Consider the following 13,831-nt stretch of genomic DNA (forward strand, 5'->3'; position numbering starts at 1 on the left):
CAGGTACCAAACTATGCCCCACCTTCACCACTCCTACTTGGGGACTTTCCTGGCTTTTTTCTGGCCCACGTAGGACCAGTCTGGATGGTTAGCCTTTGTGAAGACTTGACGTTTTCATCCCCCAAAAAGTTTTGGAGTTTCTGCTGAAATGAGGCTGCATTTTAATGTTGCATTTTAATCTTGTTTTTTAAGTTGTATTTCATCAATTGTTTTATGTCTGGTGTTAGCCGCCCTGAGCCCAGTCTTGGCTGGGGAAGGCGGGGTATAAATAATATTTATTTATTATATATATATATATATATATATATATATATATATATATATATTTGATTGTAGGGTATTGCCTCTACCAGACTCGCTCAAACGCAACTCACACATTTTATTTATTTCACAAAATTTATCCAGCACTTGATTTCAGGAAAAACTTCAACGTGTCATGTGTTTTTAAACAAAATATTTTAAATACCCAGAGTCAGACTTTTGGGGAGCTGCAATCTGTCACTTTTTCTATAAAGCAAAGTTGAGTTGAAAGCTGCTCAAAGATTCCACCAAGAGGAGCAGGACCCAAATCCATCCCTCCCTTTCAGCCCCGTCTCCCCCGCCCCCCCCATCTGTTTTTCTCCCTTCTTCCCTTCCTTGTGTTTCCACCTGCCTACCACATGGAAATAGGCCAAGGGCTGAATATGGCCTTTGGGATGCAGGTTCCCAACCCTAGCCTTAGAGCACTTATGGGGAACCTTTATGCCCATCAGCCCCAGGAAGCATGGTCAAGAGCCTGGGATGATGGCAGCTGCAGTTCAGCAACATGAGGGACGCCACAGGTTCCTCACCTTCCTTAGAGGAAGGACAGAAAGCAAGCAGGATTCAAGGGAAATATGCATCTGCAATCGTTTTTGAGCTTGGAAAAGAAAACAAGGCAGCCATAAGAAAAGCAGAAGCCTTTAATACATCTTGGCTTAGCAAAAATCATCCCAGAAATACGTCCACTCTTCCACATAAAACCTACGAACAAAAGTTCTCTTAAAAAAGTTAACGTGCAGATCAGCTTTAACTGTTGAACATGCAAAATAACTGTGAAAATATGTGTTTTCACCCCCTTGAAACAGTGTCAGGATTGGTTAAGGTTTCATTTCAACCCCAGAATCCCCTTCATCGGAGGAGGGAGAAGCCAAATGACCACACTGAATGTAGCCTAGAACAGCCTTTTCCCAAGCTTGTAACCCTCCAGATTAGAATATAGGGAACCTTTGTCTCCCCCAGGAGTTGCTGAACTACAACTCCCAGCAGCCCCAGCAAGCATCATCAATGGCCAGGGATGACGGGAGTTGTAGTTTGGCAATACCCAGAGGTCCAAGGTTTCCCTACATCTGCTTCAGATGCTTCCAGCTACAACTCTCATCAGTCCCAGTCAGCACAGCTGGGACTGGTGGGAGTTGCCATCAAAACATCTGGAAGGCTGGCCTAGAAGCAGGGTTTCCCAAACTTGGTTGCCCAGCTGCTGTTGGACTACAAATCCCATCATCCCTAACTAGCAGGACCAGTGGTGTCAGGGATGATGTAGTCCAAAAACAGATGGGAGACCCACGTTTTGGAGGGGGGCTAGCCTATACCAGCCTCCCCGGGAAGACACGAAAGTGAGTCGCTCATGTTCTGCACTCCATCAACCACTGAGATGCGCAGCAGAATCAATGTCCTAAGTGGCCAAAGCCCTAAAGTGGAAAGAAGTTTCTGGCTGCCTTAGCGGGGCAGTGTTAGAACAGCTTTATTGGAAACATGAAAGAAGGGGAGGAAGGACTCTCTGGCGATGGTAGTTATTGGGGTCTGGAAAAGCAGGGCTGCATCATCAGCGTCAAAGAAAGCCACATGCCTCCCATCGCAGTTTAAAGACACTCGAACTTTCTTGAGCTCCCGTACAGAGCTCAGAGGAGGGAAGTCGGGGGGGTTGAAAACCGCATACTGACTTCCCCGCTTCCCTATTGCCCAGATCCCAACCTTATAGCTTATGGCAGCCACGTCCTTCCTCTTTACGGACTTCCTGGCCACCCCCACGGCCCACTCGCCCTCGCTTCCCACGGCGACGTCCCAGTAGTTCCTGCCCACGGCAAACTCCTCGCATCCCAGGAGGAATAGGTTGGCTTCAAACCGTTTTCGGCTCTTGGGCAGCTCTTGAGTTTTGTCCGCCAGTCTGACGCTTTTGCAGTCCTTAGACAGGACGAGCCGGGGATGTGCTGTCTCTGGATCGAAGGCCACGATCGCTGAAAGAAGATGGAGAGAAATGATTGACAGTGGTGAGCTTGGAAGGGCTGGGAGGAGTAGCGTCACTATCTGCGATACGTTTTTGGGAAATGGTTTGCTATGCATCTAGACACCTCTTAAGATATCACAGCCAAATTTTGCAAAATAGCTCCCAAAGTCAAGGAACAGATTTTTGCTTATGGCTGGGTACCATTTAGAATTAAGGTGGTGGGCTGAACCCTTCAAAACCATACTGATTTCAAACACCAATTTCAAAACTGCATTGAGTTTTTGGTTTGTTAGAGTTACCAAGTAATGTTGGGTATGAGGCTGCAATTGCATGACAAATATAATTTTACACATACACAATAGTGTAACTTTTATTGTTGTCTTTTTAATTGTACATATTGCTTGTTTTATGTTGCTATGGCCGTTGGCTAATGCGAATAAAGTTTATCTATCTATCTAAGTTTAATTGTCCAGGGCTTATTGGTAGGGCATGGAAACAGACCCAGTCAGACAGGGCAGGGACAGTCGAGGTGCACATTTTTAGGCCCCGGCTAATTCTTTCTTTTTCTTTACAAGATCTGCTGTTGTACCAGATCTTAACCTGTTACAGTATTTGTAAGAATATATTCCAAATATCATTGAATTTATCCATGGCAAGTCTGTGTTTATATGCAAGTTGTTCATACTGTATGTTGCAAGTTTGTATAAGTCTTTAATCCAATCATAAAAGGGAGCCGCATTTTTTCCCAATTAATCAGTATCAGTCTTTTTGCTGTGGTTAGGGCATGGAGAGTCCACTCATATTGTCCTTTTAGGCCCCAACTAATTCTCATTCCCAGAAGTGCCTGGCGTGCTCTGGTCCATGGGGTCATGAAGAGTCGGACACGACTAAACGACTAAACAACAACAACAAATTCTCATTCTAGGGACGCAGGTGGCGCTGTGGGTTAAACCACAGAACCTAGGACTTGCCAATCAGAAGGTCGGCAGTTCAAATCCCCGCGATGGGGTGATCTCCCGTTTTTCGGTCCCTGCTCCTGCCAACCTAGCAGTTTGAAAGCACGTCAAAGTGCAAGTAGATAAATAGGTACCGCTCCGTCGGGACGGTAAACGGCGTTTCCGTGCGCTGCTCTGGTTCACCAGAAGCGGCTTAGTCATGCTGGCCACATGACCCGGAAGCTGTACGCTGGCTCCCTCGGCCAATAAAGAGAGATGAGCGCCGCAACCCCAGAGTCGGCCACGACTGGACCTAATGGCCAGGGGTCCCTTTACTTTTAATTCTCATTCTGCCTCTATCCTCCTTCCCTGCTGAGATCCACAAGGGAAACATTGATCCCAAGAAGAGATCCCACCCTCTCAAGTGGATGGAAGTAAGAAGACAGGCAAGTAGGCGGTGGCTGAGGGTAGACTGAATTTAGAAGGGCAGTCCATTTGCACAAATGGACCAGTCTCCACTGACTGGAACTGACAGAACCTGGAGCCGACAGCATCTTGAGGGCTGCAGGCTTACAACATAAAAGCGATACAAAATAAAAACAAAACTTAAGAATATCTCGCATTTAAAACCAGTCCTGCATAGTGTCCAGAGCGTCAGACGAAGACCTGGGAGACTGGGATTCAAAACCCAACTTGGCCATGAAGCTCACCCCTTGACCTTGGGCCAGTCGCTACTTCACAGGGTTGTGGGGATTAAATGAGGGAGGGGGGGGAACCATGTGCGCCACCTTACGCTCCTTGAAGGAAAAGGTGGAATGCAAAGGCAAGTAAGACAAATTAAAATCAACTCATAAAACAGCAGGCAGATAACCCAAAGCAGTGCAATCCAAAAGCCCTCCTTGTGAGATTCCTTTGACCCGTCGCAGGTCCCAGAAGTTTACCTTCCTGAAGCGAGAATCTAGACTCCAGAGCATCTGAAGAAGGAAAGGGAAAATACCTTGATCACCACATGACTGTCTTCATCGAACAGATCAGTTTCCCTCGGTCTGTTCCTTGTCCCCCTGCCCCTTATTTCAGGTGAAGAATTAAAGAGAAGCTGAGGAGATTTGTGCAGGTGGGGGGAGAATCATCTTCACAGACCAGCCTTGAGTCCCCAGACGTTGTTCGACTACAACTCCCATCATCCTCAAACACTGGTCCTGCGGGCTAGGGATGATAGGAGTTGTGGTCCAGCAACATCTGGGGAATGCCATAGATCAATACCAAATAGATCGGGGTGGGGAATCTGTGGCTCTGCAGATGTGGCTGGACTCTACTGCCCATCAGGCCCTGCTAGGGCAGTCAGTGATCAAGGATGGTGACACTTGTAGTCCATCCACATCTGCAGGGCTACAGGTTCCCCATATACGGCCTAGGACCCTCATACCTACGGGACCGCTTCTCCTGGTCCCACGGAGGACCTTACGGTCTTCAAATAAAAACATCTTGGAGATCCTGGGCCACAGGGAGGTTAGGCTGGCCTCGACCAGAGCCAGGGCTTTTTTGGTCGTGGCCCTGATCTGGTGGAACACTCTGTCACAAGAGACTAGGGCCCTGCGGGACTTGAGATCTTTCCACAGGGACTGCAAGACAGAGCTGTTCCACCAGGCCTTTGGCCAAGGCACAGTCTGACCCCCTCCTTCTGTAATCCTCATAGAACTCTAGCCCGATGGTTGCCATTAATTTGATTCTGAATTGATTTTAGAATGTATTTTAATTAATTGATTGTGATTTTATGTAAACTGTGCTATTTTTATTGTTGTTAGCCACTCTGAGTACGGCTTTGGCTGGGGAGGGTGGGATATAAATAAAAATTTATTATTACAGTGGTACCTCGGGTTACATACGCTTCAGGTTACAGACTCCGCTAACCCAGAAATAGTGCTTCAGGTTAAGAACTTTGCTTTAGGATAAGAACAGAAATCGTGCTCCGACGGTGCGGCAGCAGCAGGAGGCCCCATTAGCTAAAGTGGTGCTTCAGGTTAAGAACAGTTTCAGGTTAAGTACGGACCTCCGGAATGAATTAAGTACTTAACCCGAGGTACCACTGTAGTAGTAGTATTATTATTATTATTATTATTATTATTATTGGATTAGACTTAGGACTTTTTTTTTCCAGACGGAACTCAGTTCTGGCACCTCTTAAGTAGGCACCACTGCCATTCTAAGAGATCAAGGGAGGCGTTCATGGTGAGTTCCAGGACCTCTTTTTCTAAAAAAATAGCACTGATTAGACCCATCCAAGCATCTACACTTAGATAGGCAACAGCACCAGCTCCCACAGTCCAGAGTGGATAGAAATCAACGATTTTTTTATTTAAATCGGATTTTTTAAAATAAAAAAAATTGGATTTTTTAAAATTTAAATCAGATTTTTAAAATAAAATGCTTTTGGAGGAAATATATTTCCAAAGAATGTTTTCTATTTAAGTTACATTATAGTCCAAAGGCTATTCATCAGGAAATAAGGATTTGTTTTAAGTTAAAGCTAAAACTCAATCTACCAAACTGCGGGAGGCAGTGGAAGACAGGAGTGCCTGGCGTGCTCTGGTCCATGGGGTCATGAAGAGACGGACACAACTAAATGACTAAACAACAAAACTCAGTCTAAGCCTTTTTTTATTGTTTAACCACATCTGTTAACAAACATGGATATGTATGTTATAATGTTATTGTTTTAGTTAAATAAATTGTTTAAATTGTTATTAAGGAAATGATTGTTTTTCTCCTTCCAATAAAGTACAGCAGAAAAGTTGTCCAAATATAAACAGTTAATTTATTAAACCTCACAACAATTTCATAATTATCCGTCTATGTAGTGGTACCTCTAGTTACGAACTTAATTCGTTCCAGAGGTCCGTTCTTAACCTGAAACTGTTCTTAACTAGAGGCGTGCTTTTGCTAATGGGGCCTCCTGCTGCCGCTGCACACGATTTCTGTTCTCATCCTGGGGCAAAGTTCTCAACTCGAGGTAACACTTCCAGGTTAGCGGAGTTTGTAACCTGAAGCATTTATAACTTGAGGCATTTGTAAGTGGAGGTACCACTGTATTTCTAATAGTACAACCAAATCGATAATTTTTGATATAACTGTAAAAACTACTCTGAAAATTTATTATTCGAAAAAACGAAACCTTCATCTGGTTGTAAATATTAAGATTATACCAGCAAGAATGAGTCTTTCTGTAAAAAAAAAAAAAGAATTTAAATCAAGTCTTACTGACTAGAGATTTTAGTTGTGATTTAAATCGATTCGATTTAACTCAAATCCACCCTGTCACAGACTCAAGGTAACCCCAAGGTACACACAAGTACAAATAGTCTTTTTTATATAAAAAAGAAAAACCCTCAAATCCCTCAAAGAGCACTCAGCGGCACTGTGGAGGCTCTCACTAGGATCCCACCCTAAGGAACAACCCAAGCAGAGGTCTCCAAAAGAAGCCTCTATTCCTGGGATTTGGGTGAACTTCCTCCCAGGACTGGCACGCCTTTGGCCCTCCCACTTGGGGCATATCACCATGGCCAGCGTCAAAAACGGACAAACAAGAAGTTTGCAGCAAGTTCTTTCCTTTACCTTTGAACTGCTTCACGGCACTCTCCAGGGAGATGTTTGCGTCCGTCACGTCCCATATTTCCCACAGCTGCTTCGGCGAAAAAGGGCTCACACACTGAAACGGTGTTGCCTGGTGGAACCTGGAGAAGAAGAAGAAGAATTTGGATTTGATACCCCGCTTTATCACTACCCGAAGGAGTCTCAAAGCGGCGAACAATCTCCTTTCCCTTCCTCCCCCACAACAAACACTCTGTGAGGTGAGTGGGGCTGAGAGACTTCGAATAAGTGTGACTAGCCCAAGGTCACCCAGCAGCTGCATGTGGAGGAGCGGGGAAGCGAACCCAGTTCACCAGATTACAAGTCCACCGCTCTTAACCACTACACCACACTGGCTCCACACTGGAGAGAAAACAAACCGCCGCTGAACCCACCATCGCTATCTCCCAGAGACAACAGAGATTCAATGGAAAACTAGGCAGCCAGCAGGGAGGTCTTCGCCTCTCGGAAACACTGGAGGACATGCCATGCTTGCGGGATCAGGCCAAAGACCAATCTACTGTGTCCCCCTGTTCCCACAGTGCTCAGAGACCTGAGCAAAACAGCCACTCTTTGCACTCTGCGATTCCCAGGACCCTGCCTCTATGCAGGATTTTGTTGAGCTCCACTTACTTCTCCATGGTGTTCCCAGCATCCTAGAAGGGAGAGAGAAAAAGAAGAAATCAGAGCCTGATGCACGTCGTTCGGAAGAAAACCCCTCTTGTGCCCATCTGCGGGCCATCTGCTTAGCAGAAGCCATCTAAAAACACTGGTGGAAAGGTGTGTTTTAATCCAACACAGGCAATTGTATGTAAATTGAGTACATTGGACATAACAGCTAGTGCAGAGGTCGACAACCTAAGGCCCGGGGGCTTGTTCCAGCCCGAATGGGTTCTGGATCCGGCTCGCGGACAGTCACTCCCACGGAGATCATCCGTGGGCTGGACGGGCACAGTGCAACGCCCGAAATTGCTTCTCTGCAGGTGCAATTTTTGGCATCTGGGCATTTTTTGTTGTTGTTGTTTAGTCGTTTAGTCGTGTCCGACTCTTCGTGACCCCATGGACCAGAGCACGCCAGGCACTCCTGTCTTCCACTGCCTCCCGCAGTTTGGTCAAACTCATGCTGGTACCTTCGAGAACACTGTCCAACCATCTCGTCCTCTGTCGTCCCCTTTTCCTTGTGCCCTCCATCTTTCCCAACATCAGGGTCTTTTCCAGGGAGTCTTCTCTTCCAATGAGGTGGCCAAAGTATTGGAGCCTCAGCTTCAGGATCTGTCCTTCCAGTGAGCATTCAGGGCTGATTTCCTTCAGAATGGATAGGTCTGATCTCCTTGCAGTCCATGGGACTCTCAAGAGTCTCCTCCAGCACCATAATTCAAAAGCATCAATTCTTCGGCCATCAGCCTTTTTTATGGTCCAGCTCTCACTTCCATACATGCGCAGAAGCAATTTCCGGCGCAGTGAACATGCGCAGATGCGATTTCTGGAGTCGCGCTGCGCCCATCCGGCCCACGGATGATCTCCGTGGGAGTGATCTGGCCCATGCCCAGTAAGCCTTGCTGACCCCTGAGCTAGTGCTTCATGCTACCCAAGCCTTTCAAAATTGGTCACATTCCTTTCTCACCAGAACTTCAGAGCAGCATTTAATTGGGAACACTCCTCCCCAATGCATCCTCACCACAACCCCCAGAGGTAGGCAGATTTTATTTTATTAAATTTCTTAGCCCCTCACAGAGCTGCAGTTCACAGAGTGGTCAATCCATCTCTCTCCCAAGGGAACTCTATGACCTGAAGCTAGGTATCCTCATAGTTCTCAGCGCCCTTAAACTACAGCTCCCACAAATCTTTGGGGGAAGCCATGGCTGTAGGGACGCGGGTGGCGCTGTGGGTTAAACCACAGAGCCTAGGACTTGCCAATCAGAAGGTCGGCGGTTCGAATCCCCGTGACGGGTGAGCTCCCGTTGCTCGGTCCCAGCTCCTGCCCACCTAGCAGTTCAAAAGCACGTCAAAGTGCAAGTAGATAAATAGGTACCGCTCTGGTGGGAAGGTAAACAGCGTTTACATGTGCTGCTCTGGTTCGCCAGAAGCGACTTAGTCATGCTGGCCACATGACCTGGAAGCTGTCTGCAGACAAATGCCGGCTCCCTCGGCCTATAGAGTGAGATGAGCGCACAACCCCAGAGTCGGTCACGACTGGACCTAATGGTCGGGGTCCATTTACCTTTACCTTTATGGCTGTTTATGGTGGTATCAGAGGGCTCTAAATGTATGGTGTGGGAGCCACCTAAGGAAAGGATGAATGAATGTTTGGGTACCAGACTGTCCTTGAGGAAAAGCCTTGTCCATTTCTTGCAACTTCCGCCTTACCTGCAGGAGTTCACTCACTGGCTGGCAGAACTTCTTCTCCAGCTCCCGGATGAGGATTTCGCAAGAGGAGACTTCCCGAAAAAGCTTGCTCATGTGATTGTCTCTCCTCGTTACGATCTCCTTCAGTATGTCTCGGAGCTTGCCGACCATAGTGTGCTCTTCAGACAACAGGAACTGGCGCAGCTCGTCGAACTTGGACAGTGTTTCTTGCATCAGCTTTTCTGTCAGTTTCTTCAATAAGCCGATGGAAAGAGAGCAAGGAAAGAGAGAGAGAGAGAGGTTAGAGGAAGCAGGAATAAGGTCGGTCCTGGCAACATTAGGATACTAATTATATAGAAAAGGACATTTAATGGTCAGGAGCTGGAGTCAGGCATAGGTCAACAATACAGTGGTACCTTGGTTCTCAAACTTAATCCATTCTGGAAGTCCGTTCCAAGACCAAAGCGTTCCAAAACCAAGGCATGCTTTCCCATAGAAAGTAATGCAAAATGGATTAATCCGTTCCAGACTTTTAAAAACAACCCCTAAAACAGCAACTTAACATGAATTGTACTATCTAACGAGACCATTGGTCCATAAAATGAACTGCTAGGTTGCGGAAGGCGACCTTACACTCAGAACGTTCACAAAAGGCGGCTTAGTGCTGTAAATGGGCTGTTCAGATATCACAAACAAGGTGTTGGGTTTTTTCATTTATCAGATTTCCTTCAGAGAGGATGACCCCAGATTAAATTGGGGGTGGGGAATAAGAGTGGCGTTTTTACAACAACAATGTAGTGAAGTAGCTGTGAAAAGTTTGCACACACTCTGGAATTCGCATGAGAAATGCTCATCCCACAAGAAGCACAGGAAAACCTGGTTTTGCATGCAATAGGGAAAGAGTTTCCAAAAACAGACCTCCAACTCGGATGGTATTTTATGCACTCCTTAGTCGGCAATTACACAATTTTTTTTTAAAGTGCTACTACTTTCTGATCTATGGGCTACTTTTAAAATGAGACTGCATTTTAAATTGCATTTTAACCTGTATTTTAAATTGCTTCCCCCCCCCCCTTATGTTTTTACTGTAATTTTACCAGTGTTAGCCACCCTGAGTCCGGCTCTGGCTGGGGAGGGTGGGGTATAAATAAAAATTTTATTTATTTATTTATTTAATTATTATTATTATTATTATTTGTGGACTTGCTAGTAACAGTGACACTTACAATCAGGGTTTGAGTTTGTTTTTCTGCAGCTGATCTACACTCCAGAATTGTCTCTTCCCGGTTCTCTAGAGCATTAATGCAGTTGCCTATGCGATCCTGAAAAGAAAACGCAAGCGTGCTTTTGGAGAGTATGTAATAAAGTTAAAAAGCATTCTAAGCTCAAAGCATTCTCTCAACCTGTGATCCCAGGGCTGCCATGAACAGGGACCTTCGGCCACCAAACGCCTGAGTAAGCAGGCATGTTTTTAAATTCCTCCTGCAAATCAACAATATACGATAGGATAGGCTTTATTGTCATTGTCCCATACAGAACAACAAAATTGAAAAAATCTACATCAGACATTCAAAAACCAACAAGCCTGCTATCCCAGCTTGGTTAACCCCCTAAAAACTCTGATACCCCATAATTAAATACAATATACTCCCATAGAGACTACCTTATACTGCATTTAAAACCAAAATCACATTTGGATAGAAACTGTTTCTCAGGTGGCTAGTCCTAGTCTTTATAACCCTGTACCTTCTTCCAGAAGGCAGAAGCTGAAAGAGATCATTTCCGGGGTGCGCACTATCCTGCGCTATCTCTGCAGCTTTCTTATGGCACCTGGAAGCATAGATTTGATCCAAGGTGGGAAGAGTGCACCCAATTATTCTCTCCGCAGTCTTTACAACCCTGGACAGTATTGTTTTTTCCCTAACCATGCATATGCATTCATTATTCCCAGCCCAGTCCTAGAAACAAAAGGCCTCTCTCACCTTGGTCTCTTGGGCCGCTTGCTCCATGGGAACTACATCGTGAGCCTTGTGCTCTGTGGATTCGACACACACTGAGCAGACTAGGGCTTGGTCAGTCTTGCAGAAAGATGTGGGAGGCTCCGGGTGCCTGTAGCAGGTTCCCTCCCCTCCTCCTTTTGCTTGTTTTGCTTGATCTCTGAGGAATCTAGCCAAGTTTTCCAGCGGCTTGTTCGTAATGAGCCTGTCAGGCTCCACTACCCATCTGCACTCAGGGCAGCTCCGATCACGCACGAAGTCTTTCCAGTACTTGAAAACACAGTGGTGGCAGAAATTGTGCCCGCAGTCTAGAATCACTGGGTCAGTGAAATACTGCAAGCAAATGGAGCAAGTCACTTCCACCTCAAACATCTTCAGGGTATCCTCAGCAGCCATTGCTCAATACAACAGTTTTTATTTTTAAGTTGAATTTAACTTTCCTTCTCTCCGAAAGATGCAAAAGCCCTTGGCTTGAGATTTTAGAGGGAATTCCTTTTATTTTAACTGCTGCAGAAGTTGTGTGCAACCGACAACACCAGTCTGGGGGAAGGAAAGAGAAAATGGATCAGGATTACCATCTTCTAACTAAATTGTGCATCCAAAACGTAGCAAAGTTTGGTGGGCACCTCAAAGACTAGCAATGAAAAAAAATACATTTATCTATCGTCGTTGTTCTTGCCGCCACATACACAGCTTCCTGACTGGACCTCCAAGACTACGGGCGCTCAGTTGTGAGAGACAAGCACTCTGCACATGCTCAAGCCTCATTCGTAGCTGTTAGTATTTCTGGGACTGAGCAGGAAACACTTTAGGGTGCAGCCCCAGGAACACACAGAAAGAAAGAAAAATATATTATTGTGTATCACAGAACAATGGCGGTGGAAGGGACCACGAGGGAAGGTCATTTAAGTCCAACCCCCTGCAATTGAGACATCTCTTGCCAAACGACCCTAAGATTAAATATCTTTACGCACTGAGCTACTCTCATCAAGGGGGGAGGAAACAACAGCCGCTTCAGAGATTGAAGGAAAATGGACTGCGAATGAGGCGCGCGGGGGAATTAGCACGCTTCCCATTCAATCTTACCCCAACAACAAAAGACACACAGCCTAGCCAGGCAATCGATTTGAAGCTCTCACAAATTCGATTGCCCCTTTCAGGAGAGGACAGGAAAAGCAAAACACTACTGGAAGGACCAGGAAGCCAATAATCAATATATATATATTGCGTTGGGAGGCGGAGCTACTAAAGCAAAGCGAAAGTGAGGGTGTGGCCAGAGGGGGACTTTAATCCCGGGAGAAACCCTGGGATTTAAAATATATTTTAAATCTATATATATATATAGATTTTTTAAATCTATATATATATTGAGGTTTCAGAGGGAACATCTTTTATTTTAACTGCTGCAGAAGTTGTGCGCAACATACACCAGCAGTCTGGGTAAGGAAAGAGAGAAACACTCTCTCTATATATTTAAATCCCAGGGTTTCTCCCGGGATTAAAGCCCCGCCCCCTCTGGCCACACCCTCACTTTCGCTTTGGTTTTAGTAGCTCCGCCTCCCGGCGCGGGCGGCTCCGGCAATTTGGATTGGGCGAGGCTGGCAACACCTGTGGCCAATGGCGCCGCTCCTTTCCTTTCCGCTGGTTTCCCCGCCAGCGCCTTAGGGACCGCGCTTTGCTGCGCTGGAGGGGAGAGCGCTTGGAAGGCGCGGGTGCACGTCGGGGTCTCTCTTCGGGCGTCGTGTCATGTTAAGAGCCTGCAGCAAACTGCTCTCCCCCCCCCCCAATCTGGATCGCTTCAATGAGCCATTTCCAGAGGGGTAGCTGTGCTAGGCTCCTGGTCTCATGTCACCCGCCCTCGCAAAGGCAGGTTTAATAATAATAATAATAATAATAATAATAATAATAATAATAATTACCCCACCCATCTGAGTTGGGTGCTGGACGCCTTCCAGCACATATAATCAGCATAAGTAATCAGCAAAGGTAAAGGGACCCCTGACCATTAGATCCAGTCGTGACCAACTCTGGGGTTGTGGCATTCATCTCGCTTCATTGGCTGAGGGAGCCGGCGTACAGCTTCCGGGTCATGTGGCCAGCATGACTAAGCTGCTTCTGGCGAACCAGAGCAGCGCACGGAAACGCCGTTTACCTTCCCACCAGAGCGGTACCTATTTATCTACTTGCACTTTGACGTGTTTTCGAACTGCTAGGTTGGCAGGAGGAGGGACCGAGCAACGGGAGCTCACCCCGTCGCGGGGATTTGAACCGCTGACCTTCTGATCGGGAAGTCCTAGGCTCTGTAGTTAACACACAGCGCCACCTGTGTTATACCTTAAAAAAGGCTTCCCTATACTCCAGATGTTTCCTAAATGTTATGTACAGTGGTACCTCGGGTAACAGACTCTTCAGGTTACAGACACTTCAGGTTACAGACGCTTCAGGTTACAGACCCCGCTAACCCAGAAATATTACCTTGGGTTAAGAACTTTGCATCAGGATGAGAACAGAAATCGTGCTCCAGTGGCGCGGCGGCAGCAGGAGGCCCCATTAGCTAAAGTGGTGCTTCAGGTTAAGAACAGTTTCAGGTTAAGAATGGACCTCTGGAACAACTTAAGTACTTAACCAGAGGTACCACTGTACAGTGGATGCTCGGGTTGCGAACGTGATCCTTGCGGGAT

The 13,831-nt window shown here is 46.4% G+C and overlaps 1 protein-coding gene across 2 annotated transcripts; it reads right to left on the reverse strand.

Annotated features, from left to right (window-relative positions):
* Nucleotides 1-1,429: 1,429 nt before the first annotated feature.
* LOC308469827 (E3 ubiquitin-protein ligase TRIM39-like) lies at nucleotides 1,430-12,349 on the reverse strand. 2 transcript variants are annotated; one of them, XM_080992806.1, is made up of 8 exons: nucleotides 12,237-12,349; nucleotides 11,136-11,690; nucleotides 10,380-10,475; nucleotides 9,175-9,405; nucleotides 7,441-7,463; nucleotides 6,793-6,911; nucleotides 4,122-4,154; nucleotides 1,430-2,255 (listed from the first exon to the last, which is right to left on the reverse strand). In XM_080992806.1, the coding sequence occupies exons 2-8, from the start codon at nucleotides 11,544-11,546 to the stop codon at nucleotides 1,738-1,740; spliced, it is 1,431 nt and encodes a 476-aa protein (XP_080848932.1). In that variant the 5' UTR covers nucleotides 11,547-11,690; nucleotides 12,237-12,349; the 3' UTR covers nucleotides 1,430-1,737. The 2 variants fall into 2 exon arrangements, with proteins under 2 accessions (XP_080848932.1, XP_080848933.1); XM_080992807.1 differs by lacking the exon at nucleotides 10,380-10,475.
* Nucleotides 12,350-13,831: the final 1,482 nt, after the last annotated feature.

Source organism: Podarcis pityusensis (genome assembly GCF_964106645.2).
Source record: "Podarcis pityusensis genome assembly, chromosome: 2".
In the NCBI taxonomy this organism is placed as follows: Eukaryota; Metazoa; Chordata; class Lepidosauria; order Squamata; family Lacertidae; genus Podarcis; species Podarcis pityusensis.

What these genes read in the sequence shown, in the direction of transcription:
- LOC308469827 (XM_080992806.1), bottom strand. Translation starts at nt 11,546, where the DNA reads ATGGCTGCTGAGGATACCCTGAAGATGTTTGAGGTGGAAGTGACTTGC. An exon ending in AACAAACTCAAACCCTGATT is followed by an intron (nt 9,406 to 10,379) that starts GTAAGTGTCACT and finishes GGCTTATTGAAG; the next exon opens with AAACTGACAGAAAAGCTGAT. An exon ending in CAGTGAGTGAACTCCTGCAG is followed by an intron (nt 7,464 to 9,174) that starts GTAAGGCGGAAG and finishes TCTCCCTTCTAG; the next exon opens with GATGCTGGGAACACCATGGA.